Consider the following 26123-nt stretch of genomic DNA (forward strand, 5'->3'; position numbering starts at 1 on the left):
GGTTAAGTTCATTGGTGCTCAAAACGTAACTAGACTGGTTAAAAATCCTTATTGGGTTTGTTTGTTTTTCTTTGCTTTTGTTTGTGGTTTTGGATTTATTCCTGCCTATGATTATAACCTTGTGGTGTATACCGCACAACAAAGAGGTGGAAGCTATGGTGCATTTTTAGGGAAGGAACCCGATATGACAGTGATCCAGACTAATTTTATTGCAGATTGCGTCCAGTTCATTTTGGACCATATTGTTTTTAGTTTCAATAACACCGTATACAGGCAAACAAGGGGTTGCGCTATGGGCTCTAGATTCACACCGTCTTATGCTAACCTCTACATGGGTTTATTTGAGGAGCAATACATCTACAGTTCACACGTTTTTAATAACAATATTATTTTTTACCTTAGATACATAGACAATTTTTTTTTATTATGGAATGGTATCGAAAATGAAGCAGATCTTTTAGTTTCAAAAGATGAGGCAGGTAATCTACAAACATGCAAATTTTTTTTTTTTAACAAGTAGATATTAACGTTTATCTTGACTTTAGAAATGCACATAATCAGCCCTGGCTGAGAAACATTCCTTTTGGTCAGTACAAAAGGATTAGGAAAAACTGCTCTAGTAACGATGCCTTCCTGACACAGTGCAAACCCCTGACTACATGACTACATGTTTTGTGGAAAGAATTTCCCTGAGAGTTTAATTCAAGGAGCCATGAAAAAAGCGTCTACATTCTCGGAAAGTGATTGTCTAACTAAAAAGCAGCATTCGGAGACAACTAACGTTGAATATAGGTCAAAACATAACTTCGTCACTACTTTCAATAATGGACATAAAACAATTGAAGGTATTTTGCACAAACACTTGTACATATTGATCAATGATCCATATCACTTATAGATCTACCTCTTTTCAATCATTGGTTACTCAGAAAGTTTTCCCTATTAGAATGTTTTTAAAATGTGAGTCCGACTTTGTAGTTTATTTATTAAAGTGTCCCTGCAATCTCCAATACATCGGGCGGACGGTTCAACACATGAGACATAAAATTAATAAACACAGGTCTAATGTTAATAGTGGCTTTCTTAAACACACTGTGCGGCTGTTCACAATAACGACTTTAAATGCATAAAAATTACCCCAATTTAACAAATTACTAGCTCTACCCCAAACAGATTTGCCAGACTCTGGCAACGCGAAAACTTTTGGATTTACAATGTATCCATTTATCTGTTATCTAATATATTCTTATTTTAGATAATAGCTTTTATGTACTAATCTACTGATTAATTGTTTATATTCATTTTTCCACTCAAGCAATAAGTTAATTTAATATGCAATTTTATTACTATTATTACACCATTATTGAGAAGGGGAAATATTTAAGGGGTAACAATTTTTGAAAACTGGAAATGCAACAGTTAACTCACTAAGGAGTCTGAAGTCTTAGGATCAGTTTCTTTCTCATTGTTGTTCTGTCCCTGCTTAATAGGAATAGTGTAATAAAGTATAGCATATAACAATAAATTCTGTACTTTACATGTGGGAGGGGGGGTGTTCTGCTCCATAGGCTATACAAACCTTTACTTAGGGGTAGAAATGTTAAAAAAAAAATTAACCACATATTTTTTTCATTTTTCACATTTCCATATATGAAAAACAATTAGGTCAAAAATTCTCCTCCCCCTCTTTTGTGTCTCAGACCTCGTCTTCTCCCATCATCAAACACAAAGATAGCTGGGAGAAATTTAGTCAATCAAATCACGTAATTCACAAGGTCCTATATGTATGTAGACGTTCCATCATATCATGTCTATTTTCTTCAGAGATCATATTCGGTATAAGGCTCCCAACTGACTAACCAGTGATATCGCATGTATCGATTACTAGCGGATTCTTCGTCTTCTTCATTCCTACAAATAAACGGAATGTTAGTTATATTCCCCACCCAATGAATCACTTGGGAAATAAATTAGTAGGAGGCATCCATCATTCTCTACTATTTCACTGTGTGGAAAAAAGATTAATGTTAAAACGTAAAGAAACCTATCTTCAAAACCAAAATGTGTCCACAATGCAAAAATTAGAAATATGAGTTTATTAAACACCACGTGGATTTTCTTTAAGGCCTCAAGCACACTTCAGTGAAATGCTTCAGTGTGCTATCCAGTGTGCACACTGACCCATTAATTTCTATGCGGCCATGCACACTTTTTTAGCAGGATCGTGTGGCCGTTTCGCGTAAAATATAACAGGTTCTATTCCTGTCCGTTTTTTGCAGATCAGTCTCAGCCATTCTATTCATTTTGTCCGTTATAGCAGCGGACCACACATGGAAGCTATCCATGTGCGGTCAGTGTTTTATGGATCCACGATTTGCGGCCATTTAGTTGGCAACAGATGTGTTCTTGAGGCCTTAGGATCTCCATCTCAATTTAATCTTACTAAAATTTCAAACATAAATCTCCTATAACTATACAAATAATTAGTTCAGCCTTTAAAAGATCCCAATTGGAGATAAACAAATCGCTTCGGCACAAATCGAGTCTGAATTTCACAAAAGTTTTAGATTCGTGGAAATCCGAAACTTTTGGGGTTCACAGAGCATGAATTGTCAACATCTTTGCCAATTATATAAAAAAAAAAATCACCACCTCCAACGTGTCCCTGCCGGAGGGTGAGATGACGTAGCAGTCCCATGTGACCACTGCAGCCAATCACAGACAGCAGCGGTCACATGGAATAAAACTTTCTCATTAGGTAGCTGTCCCATGTAACCACTGCAGCGGTCACATGGGACAGCTAAGTCATCTCACATTCCGGTAGGGAAGCATCGCTACCGGAGACCAGGGGAGGTGGTGAGTGTGTTTTTTTTTTTTGTGTGAAAACACAAATGTATTTCAATTGCCTTGTTTAAACTCTTTGATGTCTTCTAGGACTGTATCCCACTTGGATACAGTCCTAGAAGACATCAGAAAGTCTGACAGGGCTAATAGGGAACTTGCGATTTGTGACAAGTTAATTCTGACCGAAACAAATTTCGTGGCTGATTCGATAGAATCGGCCATAAAACTAATTTCAGGAAATTCGCATATTACTAATCCCAACATATCTGCTCACATTGCCTAGGAAAGGACACAAACATATCAAGGTAAATCATTACATCCTGTACAGTATCTGACACTGAATAATATACTAATCACATTCATAATAGATGACAATGTAACATTTCCCGATCTAGGTAACATGATTATAAACACAATATATTATAATTACAACCCTCTTGACGTTTCAGCTAATTTCGAACTTTGGGTCACAAATAATTTTTTAGTTTTTGCCTTCCCTTATTCTTACAGCTATAACTATTTTCATTGAGGTAGTTGTATAAGACCTTGTTTTTTAGAGGATGATTCATAATTTTTTTCCACCATTTTGGGGTACATACAGTGAAGGAAATAAGTATTTGATCCCTTGCTGATTTTGTAAGTTCGCCCACTGTCAAAGAATTTTTAGGCTAGGTTAATTTTACCAGTGAGAGATAGATTAAATAAAAAAAAAAAAAGAAAATCACATTGTCAAAATTATATATATTTATTCGCATTGTGCACAGAGAAATAAGTATTTGATCCCCTACCAACCATTAAGAGTTCAGCCTCCTCCAGACCAGTTACACGCTCCAAATCAACTTGGTGCCTGCATTAAAGACAGCTGTCTTACATGGTCACCTGTATAAAAGACTCCTGTCCACAGACTCAATGAACCAGTCTGACTCTAACCTCTACAACATGGGCAAGACCAAAGAGCTTTCTAAGGATGTCAGGGACAAGATCATAGACCTGCACAAGGCTGGAATGGGCTACAAAACCATAAGACAGACGCTGGGTGAGAAGGAGACAACTGTTGGTGCAATAGTAAGAAAATGGAAGACATACAAAATGACTGTCAATCGACATCGATCTGGGGCTCCATGCAAAATCTCACCTCGTGGGGTATCCTTGATCCTGAGGAAGGTGAGAGCTCAGCCGAAAACTACACGGGGGGAACTTGTTAATGATCTCAAGGCAGCTGGGACCACAGTCACCAAGAAAACCATTGGTAACACATTACGCCGTAATGGATTAAAATCCTGCAGTGCCCGCAAGGTCCCCCTGCTCAAGAAGGCACATGTACAGGCCCGTCTGAAGTTTGCAAATGAACATCTGGATGATTCTGAGAGTGATTGGGAGAAGGTGCTGTGGTCAGATGAGACTAAAATTGAGCTCTTTGGTATTAACTCAACTCGCCGTGTTTGGAGGAAGAGAAATGCTGCCTATGACCCAAAGAACACCGTCCCCACTGTCAAGCATGGAGGTGGAAACATTATGTTTTGGGGGTGTTTCTCTGCTACGGGCACAGGACTACTTCACCGCATCAATGGGAGAATGGATGGAGCCATGTACCGTCAAATCCTGAGTGACAACCTCCTTCCCTCCACCAGGACATTAAAAATGGCTCGTGGCTGGGTCTTCCAGCACGACAATGACCCGAAACATACAGCCAAGGCAACAAAGGAGTGGCTCAAAAAGAAGCACATTAAGGTCATGGAGTGGCCTAGCCAGTCTCCAGACCTTAATCCCATCGAAAACTTACGGAGGGAGCTGAAGATCCGAGTTGCCAAGCCACAGCCTCGAAATCTTAATGATTTACAGATGATCTGCAAAGAGGAGTGGGCCAAAATTCCATCTAACATGTGTACAAACCTCATCATCAACTACAAAAAAACGTCTGACTGCTGTGCTTGCCAACAAGGGTTTTGCCACCAAGTATTAAGTCTTGTTTGCCAAAGGGATCAAATACTTATTTCTCTGTGCACAATGCAAATAAATATATATAATTTTGACTATGTGATTTTCTTTTTTTTTATATATAATCTATCTCTCACTGGTAAAATTAACCAAGCCTAAAAATTCTAGACTGTTCATGTCTTTGACAGTGGGCAAACTTACAAAATCAGCAAGCGATCAAATACTTATTTCCTCCACTGTATATGTTAGCGTTTAATTTATATTCATTTTATTTTGGGGGGATTTTACAACCGCTTATTTTTATTTTGTATATTACTATAATGGCCTGACATTGTATTGCCATAGTCTGTGCAAACATAACAAGAGCCCCCAAGTGTCCATGGTCCACTACTGCAGCACTGGGTGCTATCACATGTATACATCCCCCATGCACATGATATTCAACCCTGACTACACCTCTGAGGTATTATGGGTAGGTAGTGCCACACACTGCTCCCTGTAGATAGTGCCACACACAGCCCCCTGTAGATAGTTCCAAATAGCCCCTGTGGATAGTGCCACACACGGCCCGTGTAGATGGTGCCACACACAGTCCCCTGTGTAAATAAAAGTTGGAAGCGTTGTAAGCCCAAATTGGAGAGCCAGTAGAATATGCAGGAGTATGATCACGTCTTTGGAAAGTTTGAGAATAATAGCTGGTAAAGTAGTGCGATAGCAAACCCAGAGAGTTCTGTATTTAGGATGGACATTCTATTCTTTAGAAATGATCCTCAAAAAATAGAACATGTCCTATTTTTTTAATTTACGGACCGTGCTCCTATACTTTATAATAGGAGCACGGCCCGCAAATTTAGGTGACAGTCTGTGGCCGTCTGTACCCGTAATCACAGACCATGATTACGGCTACAGCCGTGTGCAGGGGGCCTTACTGATTCGTGTTTTGAGCGCTGACTTATCTCATTATGCTAAATATTTATTTTATTCCTTGGAGTGGCGGCCAAGTCAGTGGAGCTCAAAATCAATTCTTAAAGGGATTGTTCACTTTGAACTATCCCTACTTATTACATTGGTCGTTTGACCCATGATGTTAAAAAAAAATGATCTAATGAAGTTATGACATTTACCTTCAAAGTGTGGTACCACATGGTGTTTAAATTGTATAACAATGCGGAGGCCGACCTAATGAGGTGAGTGCTTGTGGACAAGCATGCTCAGTCACTCTCCCCAAAACCAGCTTATAAAAATGTATATTTTTCCAGCTTGTCAGAGTAGGAGCAGAGATTCTACAGTAGTATGGCATTGTAGCTTAGGAGACTCATTTTAAGCTTGTTAGAACTGTAAAGTTCATTATCCTGACAGCAGAAATAAATCCTGAACATGTCCTCTTGTTTTTTCTTTTTTTTAAATTGTATTATATTTTCATTGATTTCATACTGCAGATGTCACACACTATATGTCTTCACTACTCTGCATCCCATGATACCTAGCTGCAGGGAAATTGAGAAGGAACTATATTTTCAGCTGACAGGGGGGGGGGGGGAGGAGACTGATTCTGCTCATAGCTCCTCTACCAGCAGCACAGATTAACGGCAGCACCAAGAGTGACACAGGGAAGCATAAAAAAAAAAGAGATTTTTAAAATAGCTATTAACAGAATTTCTGTATTTTGGTATGAAAATGACTCATGTGATAACCCCTTTAGCTCAGAATTCACTTGTAATGTATAAGAAGATTAGTTTTATAGACTGGACAACACTATTTCTTGGTTAAGCATACACTTTGTTTTTGAGAAGCCTTTACCCACTGAAAAATCGTCAAGTTTCTGTTTTTTCATTGTTACTTTAACAATAAAATATATTCGTCTATTAAAATATCATTAATTCTCTATGTGAATTTATTATAACACAAGTTCCCATGACCGGCTCATGAATATAATAAGTCATCATGTGATAAGTAATTCTTAGTAACACACTTTGTAAATTGAATCCTGGTAATTATATAAAGACCTTGTGCCCCGGTCTAGAGGTAGTCACCCCGTCTGTGATACAAGAGTAGATGATGGATTCCAGTCCCCATAAGTTCTATCACGTACATGGCTTTGATTCCAGACAATATCTGGAGCATTACTTTTCAGATAAACCTGACATGGCCTTTCGAGATGACTTATTGAATTTTATTATTGAGAATCTTAGACAAGTTTTCGCAGTGGGTATGTATCCTGATTTTATTACTCCTAATATACATTTATGTGTATATTATTGCATGTTCAACTGACTAAAAATAATTGTAACAATATAAATGAATATAAATTCGGAAAATATATTTTTGGGGGGTGTGGGAGGTCAGAGCAGACGACAACACTGCCCCAGTCATCTGGAAATTCAACAATTGTGGGTGCAATTACTTAAGCACTTAAAGGCTACGCACACCCTTGAAGATGTATTTTTTTTATTTTAATTGAACAGTGTTTGAAAGTGTTTAGAGAAACTTTAATTGTATTTTTATTAAAAATGATAATTGCTTTGTATCAGGTCAGCAGCACTTTCAGGTTCAGTGTCAACGGGTCCTGCGAGTATTTGACACAGGATCCACCAATTATGGATCACATCCAAGTTATGAACTTACAGTAGATGTGATTGGTAACAGTTTGATGCTGCGTGTCAGAGACGTGCAGGACCCGCTGTCATTGAACCCATCAGTCCCGCTGACCTGACAGATTCAGGTTTCAGCGCAGGATATAGCTGCTCTGTATACAGGATACAAAGCAGCTGTATCTCAAAAATTAAAAATAATTTTTAATGAAAATAGATGCTCAAAACACTCTCATACACTGTTTCACTGAGAAAAAAATTTTCAAGCATTTCCATAGCCTTTAAGGATTGGCCTATTTTCTGCTTTCAGGACCAAGCTATATGTGTAGTTTTACATTGCCATATTCCAACAATCATATGATGATTTGGGCTTTGCGGGACGAGTTGTAGTTTTTATTGGCACCATTTTTAAGCACATATAATTAGTTTGTTTTTCTTCGTTCATTGTTTTAGGGGAAAATTTTGTCATTATTCTTTGCAGGTTTTTTTATTTATTTTTTTAAATACTGTATAAATATCATGTTAACTTTGTACTCTGGATCAGTACAAATACAGCTATGCCAAATTCATATAGTTTTTTACGTTTAGAACTTTTGAACAATAAAAGCAATTTTTATGAAAAATCAATGATCTTTTGTAGCCATGTTACGAGAAACAGAATTTATTCAACATAGCTGTATGATAGATTGTTTTTTGCAGGAAGAGTTTTTGTTCTTATTGGTACCAGTTTGGGGTGCATATAATTTATTGAATCAATTTTATTTTATTTTTGGTTAGGAAATGAGTTAAAAAAGCAAATATGCCATAGGTTTTTTTATGCCATGCACAGTGCGGTATAATTATTATGTTAATTTTTTTCTATGAGTCATTATGATTGCGCCGGTGCTCTGTATGTTTTTTGTTTATATATTATTGTTTACAATTTTTAAGTAATAAAACAAAATTTTAATGGGGATTTATTAATATTTTTCTTTTAGGGGGTTTTATATTTTTTGCAATGTTTTATTAAGCTTAATTTTGCTTCTATTTTTGATCGTTTCATCGATTGTACAATACTTTGGAATACTTAGGGGCACTCATGGATTAAAGGCTGGGATCAGAGTTTGTTTGACTCTTACAGCAGGCACCCAGCTGTCAATCACCTCAGAGCTCCTGTTGTAGATCACATGGGCACAGCTTCTATGCCTCCGTGATGACCATGAGGTACATGTATGTCATGGTGCCTTTTTTTAAGGCATTCTATGATGTACAAGTGTGTCATGGTGGCGTGAGGGGTTAAATCTGCTGTTATTTGAGAATTTGCACTACTGTCATTTTCTGACCTCTTTCAAATTTGTTTTTGATAAACTAAAATCTAATCTCTAGAATCAACAATTCTATGTTCAATAAAAAAAATCCTTATTTAGAAATAAAATGCATCAACAATCACTTTCTGCTCAGGTTACCACTAATGGCTGTTATGACCAGTGGGTTGTGGACCTACTGTGTTACTTCACTGGTTTGATTTAGGGTCACCTCTAAGGGCATTATCTAAGTAGCTTTTCTGGTCTTCAAAATATAACTCTGTACGGGGATCTGGATTTAGGTGCGGAAAGACTACCAGATCGCTACCTCTTGAGGTGGTCCTGGTGTGAGTAGCAGTTGGCCCAGTGGACCAGGATACAACAGTGTAGCACACCGCAAGTACAGGCACTGGCAGGTGATACCTAGGCAGATGGGTGAGGATTAGAGTTCGTAATAGGTGGGAAGCCTCGGGCTCATCTCACATTGTTGGACATGCTGGCACTTTGAGAGGCGGCCAGAGCGCTGACAAGCGCACTAGGGAATACACAGCCACTAGCAGGAGGAGAGACACACAGAAGACACCTGTGGGCACACAGGACAGCAGGACCAGGTCACCAGTGAGATATAATCATTTCAGAAATATTTTTCATCATACTCATTTCTGGAGGACGTTGTCATATTGGGATGGAGATGTCACTTTCTTTGTCACATCAGACTGCACATGAATGACAGCTCGGCAGGCTTATTAATTGGGACATTCTTCTCAGGGTCAGGTCCAGTCATATCACAAGAACTCAAATACTAAAAGGGAAAAAATGTCAGCATAGGGTAGATCAAGAACAAATGTGGGAAAAAAAAGGTAACAGGGCGCATTTATGTAGTATATCCATTAAAGGGGTCTAGAAATCAGAAACCACGGGTGTCCTATGTGAAACTTTAGATATGAATATTCATCAGCCTGAAGGAACCAACAAGTATCTCATAAATCCTTAAAAATTAGACTTTATTTAAAAAAAAAAAATGTTTTCAAGACAGTAATGTCTACTCTTAGTCTGCATAATGAGTTTTGTTGAAGATCCAAACCTACAGCTTCCCTTGGAACACCTTATATTATTTCTGTGTTACCAGGTGGGTCTCGCACCTTTTTTTGTAATGACTATACTACACAGGAGCGCCCCATGTTTACTTGTTTTTTTTCTTTTCCACATAAACAGCTACACCCCGGTTATTGAGGACACATAGGGTGACCTATGTACCATCACATCAGTTGAGCACCTCACCTTAACCCCTTAATGACCAGCCTATTTTGGACCTTAATGACCAGGCTATTTTTTACGTTTTTCAATCGTCGCATTCCAAGAGCTATAACCTTCTTATTTTTGCGTCGACATAGCTGTATAAGGTCTTGTTTTTTGCGGGACAAGTTGTATTTTTTAATAGCACCATTTTTAGGTACATATTATTTATTGATTAACTTTTATTAACTTTTTTTTGGGGGGGAATAGAAAAAAATCTGAAATTTCGCCACTCTTTTTTGCGTCCTAAATCTACGCCATTTACCGTATGTGTGATATAAATAACACAATAACTTTATTCAGCGGGTTGTTACGATTGCAATGATACCAAATTTGTTATGTTTTTGTATGTTTTACTACTTTTACACAGTAAAAACCCTTTTTTTTCTAAATGATTTGTTTTTGTGTCTCCATATTTGAAGAGCCGTAACGTTTTTATTTTTTCGCCGATGCAGTTGTATGAGGGCTTTTTTTTTGCGGGAAGACTTGTAGTTTTTATTGGTACCATTTTGGAGTAGATGCGACTTTTTGATCACTTTTTATCACATTTTTTTAAAGTCAGTATTCACAGAAAACAGCAATTTTTCCATAGTTTTTTATTACATTTTTTACGGCGTTCACCGTGCGGGTTAAATAATGTAATAGATTTATAGTCGGGGTCGTTATGGACGCGGCGATACCAAATATGTGTAACTTTTTAACTTTATTTTGTTTTTTTAATAGTAAAGCATTTTGTAAGGGGAAAAGCTGGGTTTTTCATTTTTTTTCACATTTTTTTTTAAATTAACTTTATTAAACTTTTTTTTTCACTTTTTTACTAGTCCCATTAGGGGACTATAATATGCGATTCTGCGATCGCATTTATAATACACTGCAATACTTTTGTATTGCAGTGTATTACTGCCTGTCCATTTAAAACGGACAGGTATCTGCTAGGTCATGCCTGCGGCATGATCTAGCAGGCATTCACTCCAGGCAAAGCTGGGGGCCTTTATTAGACCCCCGGCTGCCATTGGAGACACAGACACTCGGCGATCGTATCGCCGGGTGTCGGTGGGAGAGAGAGGGAGCTCCCTCCCTCTCTCCAAAACCAATCAGATGCGGTGCTCGCTATTGAGCACCGCATCTGAGGGGTTAAATGTGTGAGATCGATACTAATATCGATCTCACCCGGCAGAGCAGGGACACCCCCAGCCCTCAGCTGCCTCTAGCAGCTGAGAGCAGGGAGATTTGACAGCTCCCTGCTCTGTTTACTTATTCCGATGCCGCGACGTAAAAAGTCTATGGCATCGGAATAAGGCCCGTTAGTGACCGACGTAAAAAGACTATGGGCCGGTCACTAACGGGTTAAGATTGTTTCAAAAACTTTTGTATGGTTCACCTTACTGTCCCATGAGCCTCCCTTTTCCTTTTCCATTACTCTAACTAAAAAATTATAACTTTGGCGGGCCTGCTCTTAATATACTTATGAGAAGTATAAGACTAATACCACCAAATCTATCCCTAAAGAACATTTGAGGATTAGTTTATCTTTTTTTTTTTTTGGGGTATTGGATACCCAATGTTTATATAGTTTTCTTGAAGCGATATAGACATATGTCGTTGTTTATCCACAAAATCTATGAAGATATAACGTATTACATGTTTTAGTATTCAGAATTTTTTTCTGCAGGTCATATTAATGGAGACATCTTGGTTGACATCAGTCTTGGTTCCATGATTCATCATCTGTATTCAGCCAGTGAGTTTTTCAAAAACATCATAGTGCTGAAAGTCAATAACAGATGCATCATGGAGCTGAAGAGATGGGTGGACAAACGTACGGGAGCATTTTATTGGGGCCATACATCAGCACTTCATCAAGAGACAGAGGAAAACAGGTTTGTCCAAATATCAAGGGAAACCGACTGTCATTGTTATTGTTGTCTTGAAGCATCAAACATAAAGGAAGATCGAAAAAATGTTTACACTGTTAATACTTAAGTTAAACTTAAAAACGTAAATTACTCACTTAGTTAAATATTCTTATCCATAGGGGGCGGTATCATATAAATTAATGCTTGAAAGGCACAGTATAAGACTGCCTCAGCACTGGATGATTTCAAGTCTTACCACTAGTATTGCAAATCAATAGTCCAGTGCTACTGTCATTGTGATTATTGCTCCTGATACAAGAAATATGATGGGAAATGGGACAAAGATACAGGAAAATGTTTACACTGTTAATACTCAATAAGGGTATGTTCACACGAGGGCGTCCGTTACGGCTGAAATTACGGGGATGTTTCAGCCTGAAAACATCCCCGTAATTTCAGCCGTACCGGCATGTGCAGGCGCTTGAACGCCGCGTCCATTACGGCCGTAATTAGCGCTGCTATTCATTGAAGTCAATGAATAACGGCTCCAATTACGGCCAAAGAAGTGACAGGTCACTTCTTTGACGCGGGCGTCTATTTACGCGCCGTCATTTGACAGCGGCGCATAAATATACGCCTCGTGTGAACAGACAAACGTCTGCCCATTGCTTTCAATGGGCAGATGTTTGTCAGCGCTATTGAGGCGCTATTTTCAGACGTAATTCGGGGCAAAAACGCCCGAATTACGTCCGTAAATAGGCCGTGTGAACATACCCTAACAGTACTCAACTTAATATTCAATTACTCTCTCAGTACCGATGAGTACCATGACCGCTGGGTCTTCCTCAGCCCCACCCAGCAATCTGTCTATTCGATCCGCCATATGCCAAACCCGAGCACCCGGCAGACAACACACTGTTTGGCATTCACGGTCGCGGCGACAGATGACCCTATCTGTCCATCTAATAATAGATTCCCCTACCACCATTATCTGTCTGACCTTTGCTGCACTAGTACTTCTATCCTTCCTACAGCAGCCCTTGTCCTGGTTGCTAGGAGCAACACCCCTCTGCTGTCGTGATGCTGGCCCTGGACTTGCATCCCTAATATCAGCCAAACAGGCATAGTTACTAGGTTGTGCCAGTTAAGGACTAGCCTCCCTGGCACTTTTTCACCTAGCCCTTCCTGTAACTGTTACTCAGCTACTAATCTCCGGATCCTGAGCTTGCCCCCTCCACCCACCGCCATCTCACTGGCCCCAGCTAGTGTTTGCTCAGTGAGCTCTAAACTCCTCTTCAGGTTTGCAATGCTCCTAAGTTTTGAAAGCTGCATATTTAGATCCAATACCTGGGCTTCCAAATACACAACATGCTGCATCTAGTGCAGAGATATTCCTCAAACGGCTGTTCAAGGCATGCATACACTGCACAAGACACACACCTGATAGCATTGTCCATGGAGCACATTTTTAAATGGGGATGAACAGTATAGCAAGACAAAAACTTTTGTAGTACAGAATATACAACAATGCACAAAGAAAATGTATCAAACCTTATTTTCCTATGTACTTTGGTTAAACTATGTCCCCTTATTTAAAGAGGCTCTGTCGCCACATTGTAAGTGCCCTATCTTCTACATAATGTGATTGGCGGCATAATGTAGATAACAGCTGTGGTTTTTATTTCAAAAAACGATCTATTTTCACCAAGTTATGACCTATTTTAGCTTTATGCTAAAGACTTTCTTAATAGACAACTGGGCGTGTTTTTACTTTTGACGAAGTGGGCGTTGTGGAGAGAAGTGTATGACACTGACCAATGAGTGACCAAACAGTGTCATACACTTCTCTCCATTCATTTACTCTGCACATCATGATCTAGAAAGATCACTATGTGCAGTCACATACACACACATTAAAGTTACTGAAGTGTCTTGACAGTGAATAGACATCGCTTCCAGCCAGGACGCAATGTCTATTCACAATCCCGACACTTCGCTAACGTTTGTGTGGGACTTACAGCAAGGCAAGCGAGAACATGCTGTAAATGACAGCTTACAGCGAGATCACGCTTGCTGTGCTGTAAATCCCACACAAACATTACCGGAGTGTCGGGATTGTGAATAGACATCGTGTCCTGGCTGGAAGTGATGTCTATTCACTGTCAAGATACTTCAGTAACGTTAATGTGTGTGTCTGTGGCTGCACATAGTGAACTTTCTAGATCATGATGTGCAGAGTAAATGAATGGAGAGAAGTGTATGACGCTGATTGGTCGCTGGTTGTCAATGTCATTCACTTCTCTCCACAACGCCCACTTCGTCAAAAGTAAAAACACGCCCAGTTGTCTATTAACCCGTTAGTGACCGGCCCATCGTGTTTCTACGTCGGTCACTAACGGGCCTTATTCCGATGCCATAGACTTTTTACATTGCGGCATCGGAATAAGTAAATAGAGCAGGGAGCTGTCAAATCTCCCCGCTCTCAGCTGCTAGAGGCAGCTGAGGGCTGGGAGCGTCCCTGCTCTGCCGTGTGAGATCGATATTTGTATCGATCTCACACGTTTAACCCCTCAGATGCGGTGCTCAATAGCGAGCACCGCATCTGAGTGGTTTTGGAGAGAGGGAGGGAGCTCCCTCTCTCTCCCACCGACACCCGGCGATACGATCGCCGAGTGTCTGTGTCTCTAATGGCAGCCGGGGGTCTAATAAAGGCCCCCAGGTCTGCCTGGAGTGAATGCCTGCTAGATCATGCCGCAGGCATGACCTAGCAGATGCCTGTCCGTGTTAAACGGCCAGGCAGTAATACACTGCAATACGCAGAACCGCATATTATAGTCCCCTAATGGGACTAGTAAAAAAGTGAAAAAAAAGTTTAATAAAGTTAATTTAAAAAAAAAATTGAAAAAAAATGAAAAACCCAGCTTTTCCCCTTACAAAGTGCTTTACTATTAAAAAAACAAAATAAAGTTAAAATGTTACACATATTTGGTATCGCCGCGTCCGTAACGACCCCGACTATAAATCTATTACATTATTCAACCCGCACGGTGAACGCCGTAAAAAAATTAATAAAAAACTTACTGACTTTAAAAAAATGTGATAAAAAGTGATCAAAAAGTCGCATCTACTCCAAAATGGTACCAATAAAAACTACAAGTCGTCCCGCAAAAAAAAAGCCCTCATACAACCGCATCGGCGAAAAAATAAAAACGTTACGGCTCTTCAAATATGGAGACACAAAAACAAATCATTTAGAAAAAAATGTGTTTTTACTGTGTAAAAGTAGTAAAACATACAAAAACTATACAAAATTGGTATCGTTGCAATCGTAACAACCCGCTGAATAAAGTTATTGTGTTATTTATACCACACGGTAAACGGCGTAGATTTAGGACGCAAAAAAGAGTGGCAAAATTTCCAATTTTTTTCTATTCCGCCCCAAAAAAAAGTTAATAAAAGTTAATCAATAAATAATATGCCCCCCAAAATGGTGCTATTAAAAAATACAACTCGTCCCGCAAAAAAACAAGACCTTATACAGCTATGTCGACGCAAAAATAAAAACGTTATAGCTCTTGGAATGCGACGATTGAAAAACGTTAAAAATAGCCTGGTCATTAAGGTCCAAAATAGGCTGGTCATTAAGGGGTTAAGAAAGTCATTAGCATAAAGCTAAAATAGGTCATAACTTGGTGAAAATAGATTGTTTTTCTAAATAAAAATCAACTGCTGTAATCTACATTACGCCGCCATTCACATTATGTAGAAGATAGGCCACTTATAATGTGGTGACAGAGCTATTACTTATATCTTTAACTATTCACTTGTCTTTAATCTCGCACTTTCCTGCACACTCGCTCCATTTAGGAAAACCTTGCTTGTAGTCACTCAGCTTATAGCTCAGGCAGCATACAAGGCCCAGGTGCAGCCAATTAACAGATTTTTTTGTTTTTGTTTTTTTTAACCCCACCACATGCTAATAAAACAGAAAAACAATGCAATAAAAACAACAATATACCCAAATACACAGTTATCACAAAGTATGTACCCTTGTTTAACTATGCACTTATCTTCAAACTCACACTTTGCTGCTAACTCGCTCCACTCAGGAAAAGTGGAGATCAATAATCCAGTGCTATGTACACTATGTTGATGTTGACAATGGGACAATCACTTTCCTTTTCATTTTGTTTTTCAGTGAAAAGTTTGAGAACGGAGAAGGAAAAGTCAGATCAGCCATTCAACATGTTGTGAAATACGACCTGGAGAAAGAGAATATGACAGACCCGCTGGTCTTACCACCAGCCGATTGTGTCATCAGTCCTTTCCTCCTAGACGCTATCAGCAAAGATCAAGATGATTACATCAGATATCTGAGGAAGATCTCTAGGTTGCTGAAACCTGGAGGACGCCTCATATTAATTGGGGTTTTAGATATAACATATTTTATAGTCGGGAAAGACAAGCTCCATGCTTTCGCATATGATGAGGATTTTGCCAGGAAAGCTCTAGTTGGAGAAGGTTTTATCATTGATTACTGTAAGGTTAAGGAGAGAACGGCTGTCAGTGACATTACTAACTATAAGTCCGTTATATTCATTGCAGCTCACAAGGAGAATTAGGATGAATCTTACAAACTCTGCATGTCATTACTTCATATGTTAAGCTTAAAACATATAATAATCAAAAATAAGTTTCCTTAGTGCAGTATAGAAGAGTATAGACCGACCCTGGGCATCTGGGACATCATAGGAGTCTGAAGTCTTAGTATCAGTTGCTTTCTCATTGCTGTTCTGTTTCTTCTTAATATGAATAGTGTAATAAAGCAAAGCATTAAATTGTGTACTTTATTTGGGTCGGGGGCACAAATCTGCTTCATAGGCTTTACAAACCTTGATTTAGGAGTAGAAAATTACAAGTTTTTTTTAAAACATTTTATAAATTTTTCACATTTCCATATACGTGTATGAAAACAATAAGGTAAAAAATGCCCCTCCCCTCCTCCTCTTTTGTGTCTCAGGCCTCGATTTCTTTCAGTCAACAACGCTATTAATACCCTCAAAACAACGGAAACCTTACAGAACGGTGACAAACAGAAACCATTTGCAACGGATGCGTTACCATTGAAATCAATGGTAATGCAAACGGAAAGCTAGAGATGTAGCCGTCTTTACCTTGACTTTTAACACATTAAATAAACAGTGGCTAGATCTCTTATCTTGCCTTTTTCAATGAATTTTCAATGGCTTTTTTTGTGTGCTATCACGCTGCAGCAAGTTATCAGAATCAAGTTAAAGATGGCTACATCTGTATGATTTCAGTATGTTTGAATTTGGATTCTGTTTACGTGTTCCCCTGATGGAAAGGTTAGACGGAACCCATGAACGGAATCCCGATGCGGATTTGAACGAAGCCTTAGGGTATGTTCACACGGCCAAATTTCAGACGTAAACGAGGCGTATTATGCCTCGTTTTACGTCTGAAAATACGTCTCAAATACGTCGGCAAACATCTGCCCATTCATTTGAATGGGTTTGCCGACGTACTGTGCAGACGACCTGTTATTTACGTGTCGTCGTTTGACAGCTGTCAAACGACGACGCGTAAAAATACAGCCTCGGCAAAAGAAGTGCAGGACACTTCTTTGGACGTTTTTGGAGCTGTTTTCTCATAGACTCCAATGAAAACAGCTCCAAAAACGGACGTAAAAAACGCCGTGAAAACGCCGCGAAAAATGCGAGTTGGTAAAAAACGTCTGAAAAGCAGGGTCTGTTTTCCCTTGAAAACAGCTCTGGATTTTCAGACGTTTTTGTTGACTACGTGTGAACATACCCTTACTGCTACAGTTATGTTTATAAGGGCACGTTCAGACGTGGCGGAATTGCTGTGGAATTCCGCTGCGGACAGTCCGCAGTGGAATTCTCCAGCGGCCGTTTTTTACACTTGTTTCTATACATTTTTAGGGAAGTTAGTTCAGACGTTGCGGAAAACTCCGCTGCGAACCATAGGCTGTGGTGCGGAATTTTCTGTCCACAGCATGCACTGTCTGTTGCGGAGAAGAAGCGGAATTTCACAGCGTATTTCAGCCTTTGCAATGCAGAAACTGAAATCTGTGGCAAATCCGCTGTGTTTTCTGCAACGTCTGAATTACTTGTCAAATATGCAAATGTAGGTGCAGATTCGTTGCGTAATTGCCCCAAATTTGCACCAACATTTGCAGCGGAAAAACTCTGCCACGTCTGAACATTCCCTAAATGTGAGGTTCTTAGCGCGCAGTTTGATCAAATTGTGCGAGCCAACCTGCCATGACTAGGCGACCTCATACAGGGGGTCCCTAAACCTGCCATCTGTCCTGGGCTGCTTTTAATTAGAACATAATATATTTGGTTCCTTCATCTCCTGATCGCACTGTGGGCTCAGTCCCAAGAGGGAGAGGTAAGTCTCCAAAATAGGGATATAATGTTCAATGTAGTGAAACCCTGTATGAAGTCATCTTGTCGTGGCAGGTGGGCTTGCACAATTTGATCAAACTGTGCGCTAAGAACCTCACATTTATAAACATAACTATAACAGTAATGCAATTAAAATAATATAAATGTTTAATAAACATAAAGTGTGTGGCGCCTGCGGAGCGCATTTGCATTCTCTAGTTGCTAGGAGTATCACTCAGTCAATCTACGTATGCCAGAGGAATAATTGTTTTGATGCATAAAAAGATTGAGTTCAAGAAATTATCATCAGCTATTGATAAGGAAGGAAGACATATATTCCTTTATGGTTTGGTAGACTGGGTTAGATGTATATTGCCATTTGTCTATATCCCTCCACCATACTCACCTTATGTATTGATTCATCTGCTTGAATTTATTCAGCATTGGTATAATTGGCCTATATTGATAAATGGAGACTTTAGCTGTGTTCTTGATATTAGGATGGACAGAGTTAGATCCGTGGGTGACTGCTACGTGGACCCACAGATATCCCTATTGGCTAAATTTTGTGAGGAAACAGGTTTTAAATATGTTTGGAGAATGAAATAACAAGAAAGCATTTTCGTGTTGCAGCCAGACACATAATTCACTGTCTAGAATAGACATGTCTTTGGCGAATGAGGGGAGTCTGGATCTAATTTGTAGGATGTTCTATGAACCCTTGGGGGTATCAGACCAGTGTCTACGGTGTTAAATTTAAAAATAGATGGGAACTGGGTCCATGGTGCTGCCTTACCTAGGATCAATCCTCACTGGTTGTCCATCACCAATAGACATGCTCTGATTGAACAACAAATATTAGACTTTTGGGAAATTAATCTGAACTCAACTCTCATTCATTATGTTTGGGGCTCATTGAAAGCTTTTTTGAGAGGGGTATTAATTAAGCAGATTGCTTATTAATGTAAAACCTTTGGTCAAAGAGAGGGAGAATCAGCATCGAAAATAAAATTTTGGGAGATGTTCCAACGGAGACAGTTATAAACAATCTGGCCCTAGCTACTAGCAAATTTACGGAACATCTTTTCTGTAAGGCCTTTCCAAAATATATATATATTTGACATAGATATTTTTATGAAGCAGGCAAGCCAGGAAAATTGCTTGCTGATATTTTTCGAAAATTGGCTCTATTGGTATACGTCTGGAAGCTATGACGCAGATTAAGGAAGAAATTAAGCTGGAATTTATGATTTTTTTCTCTCTTAATTCTATAGTTCTACAATTGAAGTCGATCAGATTAATATCGAAACAATTTTAGAACAAGTCAAATTTCCTTCTCTTACTGAAACTCAGGGGGCATCATTGGAGGAGCCATCTCCTCAGATAGGTTTCCATTTGAGATTTAAAGGAAATATGATGATGTTATACTACCAATGTTGCGGAAAGTCTTTAACGAATGTAAAAAACAGGGGAGACTGCCGAGCTCCATGATGGAAGCCGAGATCACTTTAATATTAAAAAAAGAACAAGAATCATAACGAGGTAGTCATATAGACACATATCTCTATTAAACACTGATAATAAAATTCTTGCAGAAATGCTCTCTCTTTGGCCCTGTTCACACAGAGTTTTTTTTTCAGTCAGGGAAATTCCTTCAGAAATTTTGAGGCAGATTTTGACCTGCCTGCAGTTTCCTGCTGCAGTTTTTGCGGAGATTTTCGCTGCGTCTTTCTGTCACAGCCATTGAGCACCGCGGGCAAAGAACGCAGCGAAAAATGCTTTTTCTACCTCCCATTGATTTCAATGGGAGGTCAGAGATCGAACCATGGCAAGAAAGAGCATTACGCTTTTTTTCCCCACGAGCGGCTAGAACCCGCTCCGGGAAAAAAATGCCTCTGCCTCCCATTTAAATCAATGGGAGGCTTTTTCAGGCATTATTTGGCACTGATTCCGATGCGGTTTCCACGTTAATCAGTGACAAAATACTCCATGTGAACTGACCCTTAGACTAAAAAAGGTGATAGCGGCATTACTCCATCTGTACAGTACTCCCATTGCAAGGGTTAAGGTTGATAGAGATGTGACAAACATGTTCCCACTGACCAGGGTTACTCGGCAAGGATGTCCTCTTTCCCCGATGCTATTTGCTCTTTTTATAGAACCATTGGCAATATTAATAAGAAAGGATAAGCAAATAACTGGGTTTGGATGTGAATGAGAGAGGGATAAGATCTTATTATATGCTGATCATATTTTGATGTGCCTTAATAATACAGAAAAACTGTACCTAGAGTCATAAAGCTAGTGGAAGAGTTTAGGAAAATGTTATGGTTGAAGATTAATTGGAGCAAGTCTGTGCTTCTGTTTCACGATGGGTGTGTGGACCCACTGGGCCGTACCGCCGTAGCGGGATAGCAGCTGGGCAAACAGGATACCAAGGCAAAGTCAATAGTTCGAATAAGGGTACCTGTGGCAATACAGACAGTAGCGATGGCAGGTTCGGATGGGACCTTGGCAGCTGTCAGACACCAGACGTGGTGAAATACAGCAGGCGTAGTATACCACACAACACAGGAACAAGGTAGCACGAGATACAGGATACAGGTATCAGGAATCGGAACACTGGGAACTGGAAAACACTAATGGACCATTTGCAAAGACTAAAACGGGTAACACAACAAAGCTCAGGCAATGAAGAAAGGGGCAGGACCCTTCTTATAGTCCAGGGTGATCATGGGAGCAATCAGTCAATCTAAAACTTGTGTGTGCTCTGGCCCATTAAGGCCAGGAATGAGGTCGAGCGCGCACCCTAGTGGTCACTGCAAGACAGGATGGTCGCATGTGCTGGCATCTCTGGGGAGGAAGACGTCTGAAGGATTATAGGAGTCTGCCGTCTGCGACCGCGGACATTACATTCTGCCATTGGATGGGGAGATGCCGGAAGATATGGGAGGATTAAATAAGCTTGGTAGATCCCAGAATTTAGAATATTTGGAGATTCAAGTTGGAATGGATGTAGAAATATACATTGTATTGAATCTGATCCAGGTAATAACAAAGATTAGATCTAAAATAAGCATCTGGGAGAAACCCCCCTTATCAAAGACCGATTCAATTGTGTTGATTAAAATGATATTGCTAACACAGGTTCTGCATATTTTGACCCCTAGTCCAGTTTGGCTTGATGAGAAACTATTCAACTTAATCCCTGATTAATCAATTAATCTGGGCAGTGGTGGATTAAGTAGACCATAGGTCCTGGGCTGTTACCCAAACTTGGGCCCCTCTACTCCACTGCCACTCTGCCGCACCGTAACTATTGCTAACACTACCTTTTTGCGCAAACATTAACATATGGGTGTTACGATTCCCCTTTCACAGGGCTGTGTCCCTACATACTGACAATATCACACTGTGTAGGAACACATCCTCCTGACAAGGGGAATGGTAACACCAATTTTTCTATCAGTCCTGGACTGCACAAAGACTTTATGTGGAATACAAGGATTTCCTGTAATAAACACGTCAGGAGAGGGGACAGATTCTCTACAAATCCAGTGACTCACAGGTGATGACGTCTCAGATGCTAGTATTTTTTTTTCTCTTTTCTTCTCCATCCGGTCCAGAGCTCATGACGACTTCTCCCGGCCATGACCCATTTCTGCAGCCCCTAAATATAATATCACCATGCACTGCGCCCCTGAATATAATTGTGTCACACACTGTAAAGTAAAGCACCACATACACAGTGCCCCCTGAAAAAAGCGCCAACCCCCCATGTAAAGTAAAGCACTACACACACACACAACCCTGTAGAAAGCGTAACACACACACACACACACACCTGTAGATAGCGCCACACACAACCCCCTGTAGATAGCGCCACACACACACCCCCTGTAGATAGCGCCACACACAGCCCCCTATAGATAGCATCACACAGCCCCCTATAGATAGCATCCCACAGGCCCCTATAGATAGAGCCACACAGCCCCCTATAGATAGAGCCACACAGCACTCCCCCATTGTATATAGTGCCTTACAGCGCTTCCCTCCTTATATATAGTGCCAAACAGCGCTCCCCCCCTTGTATATAGTGCTACACAGCGTCGCTACACAACAGCCCTGGGATGACATTTTATCCCATATGACTGCTGCGGTTTGAGATTGGCTGCAGCGGTCACATGGGGTGAAACGTCATCCCAGGAGGCCGGCCCGGACGAAGAAACAGAATTCTGGGCAAGTATAAAATTTTTATTATTTTCTAAATTGTGTTTTTACATAACATCTGCTGTCTGTTGTGGGTTTTACCTCCCCATTGAATTAAATGGGGAAAACCCGAAACAAATAAGCAGCATTTACGCAAATACAATTGACGCTGCAGAATAAAAAAACGCACCGCAGGTCAATTTCTGACCGTATTTTTCCCCACTTATCATTTTTACGCAGCGTGTGATGAGAATTGTTCACATCTAATCTACTCTGCTGCTACTGTATTAGGGCTTGTCCACACTTAACAGAATTGCTGCTGTGATCGCAATTTGAGTCACGTTACGCCTTGATCTCCATGCAGGTTCAAATCAGGTGGGGGGGTGCGAGCTGCTCGGAGAAGTAACAGATACACTGAGACGTTTCTCAAGGCAAAATACTTCTGACTTTATTTAACCGTAGTGGTCGCTTTTATAGCATCACAACAAAAACATTCCATAACATATGAGTCATCTGTATATTCAATAAAACCCATTGGTGGAACACAAGGTATTCCCTTTTATGCTTAGGGGGGTTGGTCAAGTGATTGACCGCCATCTGTTCGCAATTTCAAGGGACGGCAGAAGCAGCTGCAAACTATTTCCTCTCTTAACCTTTCTAAAATACCCATTCTATTGTAACACATGTTCTCCTCTATAACATTTCACTCCTTGGGGCCCCAGATACATTATACATATATTTATTCCATAACAATCCCTCCTTTTGTGATTTTACCAACACCTAAATTCCAATGCTACTTCTATCTCCTGATAGCAAGGCTTCGATCCATTTCTTCACTTGATTCACACAGGTATGTAGGTGGGGTAATCTCACAACACTCTTTCATCATAATGTATAGGCCTCTGACTGAATGCTTCCCTTATTTTGCAAAATGTATAACAATTAAAACATGTAAGCAATATAAACAATATTATGAAACATATCAAGGGTTGGAATAACACATGCAGTATCTTAGTGGCAGTGGGGGAAAATCCTGTAAATATGTCATACCAGTGATGGGCACTAGCATCTTTTATTGCTGACGATAAATTTATTACTTCCTTAGCTGGTATTGTAGCCAATATTTTCACTTTACTTAGAGTTACATTATGGGCTGCTATCAATTTCTTTACATCTTTAGACTTTTGTAACACTTGTTTTAACTCTTCCAGTGGCAAACTAAAATTTCCATAGGGCAAAGGTTCAGGTACCCATATAGTGGACATTATTTCTTCTAAAGTAGGCAGGAACACCATAGTTTGGTTCCCCCAAGTCAAATGCGTCACATTGTATAGACATCCTGAAAATGGTCCTATGAGATTAAACTGGCTAAGGGTCTGCTTGTTGTTAGTTATTAAACATACATGCTGTGGACCTACTTCAATATAAACCTGTAGGTTAGCTTCTGGGATTATAGTGAGTGCGCATACATTATCCTGGTGCTGCATTAGACAGGGTTCATATATCCCTGACTGTTCATTACATACATATCCTTGCTCTGTTAATTGGCACAAATCTATATTCCTTGTCTTATTTTGAGAGTCTATGTGTGTTCCTTTTATTTCTGGCATCCAATATTGTCCTAATAATGTCACCGGATCAATCATTACCATTGGCATAACAATACATTTGCATAATAGAGTAGGATTTTTCACATTGAATGCTATTAGTCTTCCTGCACACCATTTAGGTGTACACTCAGTATACTCAGGCTGTAACAATAACCACGTATTATTTCTCTCTCCTATGGGCAGAATGTCTGTCCATTGCCTAACATGACTACTAAACAATTTATTCTTAAAATTATTCATCTGTTCTTGTTGCCACATCGTTTTAAGCGTACATACTGTCCAATTTACAAAAGTTGATACATTCTGTAATGTTCTATATTCGGTTAGCATACTTTCATTAAAAACATTTAGAAACAGTTCATCTATAGCTAACCCTTTCTGTTGTATGGCAAAGGTAGTAGGTAACCATGAGGCACCTATCCTTAATGCAGTAGATGTGTCGTCTCCCACTGAGTTTAATTTGTTCATAACTGTTTCTACCTGTATCCCATTCAATACTCCTAATCCCGTTCCTACCCCTCCTCATAGCGGGTCATACCATTCTCTTCTTTGTCTATGACAGCTGGGGGATTCAGGGAAGGAAATATTGAAGTGTACATTCTTTTTCTGCTGTTGGGTTACAGCGCTCTTACAAGTGTGTGGGATTCTTTCCAGACTTTGTACTTTTATATGTGGCTTAAAACTATCTCTTAAAATTGTTATCAAGAATACAAAATATATTCTATTTCTTATTTGGCTATTATTCATACATAATATCATCCCATCAGTTTCTTTTATTACAATCGTAGAGTTGAGCCTCTCCTTGTTGCATCTTTCATAAATCTTATTTATCATTTTGTTTCTATTTTTACTGGTTGTATATTTCTGTAGATGCTGTAAATCTGGTTCATAACAACAAAGCAACAGCCGTCTCTTCTTGTATGCTAATGTTGGCTGTTTTGTCTATGTGAAGGTACACAGTCCCTCCATGTGGTCCTTTTCTCCAAGTCCCTTCGGTTGTAGTCACATTTGTAGTATAACACGGGGCATTGGCCTTACAGGTGTAGTTACCCTGCTTTCTATCCACTGTGGCATTCGCCCACCCTGTCCTGAACTGTTCCAGTGATTCTGTACTGATTACGTGTACAGGAGTAGCAGTTCTGCCTTTTTGTATAAGAGCACACGCAACAACCGCCGCAACAACCGCAAAGATCTTCATTCTTCTGGCTGAAGAACCTTTTTACAATGACTGGCGTGAATCCAGCTTGTCTTTCCTTCGAGCTTTACAGAGGTGCTTGTAACGAGTAGGACTTGAAAAGGACTTGAAACGGTCCGTCAAATCTTGGGTCTAGACTTTTCCTCACGTGTCTTTTGACAACGACCCAATCTCCTGGTTCTAGCTTATGCGTCCCTTCAACTGAATCAGGATCTGGAATGGAAGCAAATACTTGTGCATGCACCTTGGTCAATTGTTTGTTCAGCGTTTATACATAATCTGTTAGTCTACCATACTGCATTTGGAGCACCTGTGGAAAATAACATCCTAATCTGGGAGCCGACCCAAATAAGATCTCATATGGGCTGAGACCTGTTCTTTTTGTGGGCGTGTATCTTACTGAGAACAAGGCTAATGGTAGACACTCGGTCCATGGTTTCCCGGTTTCTACCATTACTTTTTTGGATTTTCAATTTGAGAGTCCCATTTAGTCTCTCAACCTTCCCACTACTTTGTGGATGGTATGGTGTATGTAGGGCTTGACTTATGCCTAGAGCTGACAACACATGGTTCATGATTTCACCCGTAAAATGAGTTCCTCTGTCGCTCTTGATCACCTCTGGAACTCCATATCTGCACACCACCTCGTTGATCAGTTTCCTTGCTGGGGCTACGGCTGTAGCTTTGGTTACTGGAAAAGCTTCTGGCCATCCTGAAAAGAGATCAATACAAACAAGCACATACTCATAGGTACCAACTTTGGGTAGTTGAATATAGTCTATCTGCAGTCTCTGGAATGGATATATAGGTCTGGGTGTGTGCTTCTGTGGTACTTTTACAGTTCTTCCAATATTATGTGTCGCACAGATC

At 39.8% G+C, this 26123-nt stretch overlaps 1 protein-coding gene across 1 annotated transcript; it reads left to right on the plus strand.

Moving 5' to 3' along the window:
* The first annotated feature begins 6825 nt into the window (after positions 1 to 6825).
* On the plus strand, positions 6826 to 16430 carry LOC142662503 (nicotinamide N-methyltransferase-like). Its single transcript, XM_075840711.1, has 3 exons — positions 6826 to 6991; positions 11625 to 11832; positions 16007 to 16430. Exons 1-3 carry the CDS (start codon positions 6838 to 6840, stop codon positions 16428 to 16430), a joined length of 786 nt encoding a protein of 261 aa, XP_075696826.1. The 5' UTR covers positions 6826 to 6837.
* Positions 16431 to 26123: the final 9693 nt, after the last annotated feature.

Source organism: Rhinoderma darwinii, chromosome 10 (assembly GCF_050947455.1).
Source record: "Rhinoderma darwinii isolate aRhiDar2 chromosome 10, aRhiDar2.hap1, whole genome shotgun sequence".
Lineage (NCBI taxonomy): Eukaryota > Metazoa > Chordata > Amphibia > Anura > Rhinodermatidae > Rhinoderma > Rhinoderma darwinii.

Bases quoted from the DNA above. Each gene is read 5' to 3' on its own strand.
- LOC142662503 (XM_075840711.1), top strand. From the start codon at position 6,838: ATGATGGATTCCAGTCCCCATAAGTTCTATCACGTACATGGCTTTGAT. The intron at 6,992-11,624 runs GTATGTATCCTG...TTTTTTCTGCAG, and splicing joins TAGACAAGTTTTCGCAGTGG to GTCATATTAATGGAGACATC. The intron at 11,833-16,006 runs GTTTGTCCAAAT...TTTGTTTTTCAG, and splicing joins CAAGAGACAGAGGAAAACAG to TGAAAAGTTTGAGAACGGAG.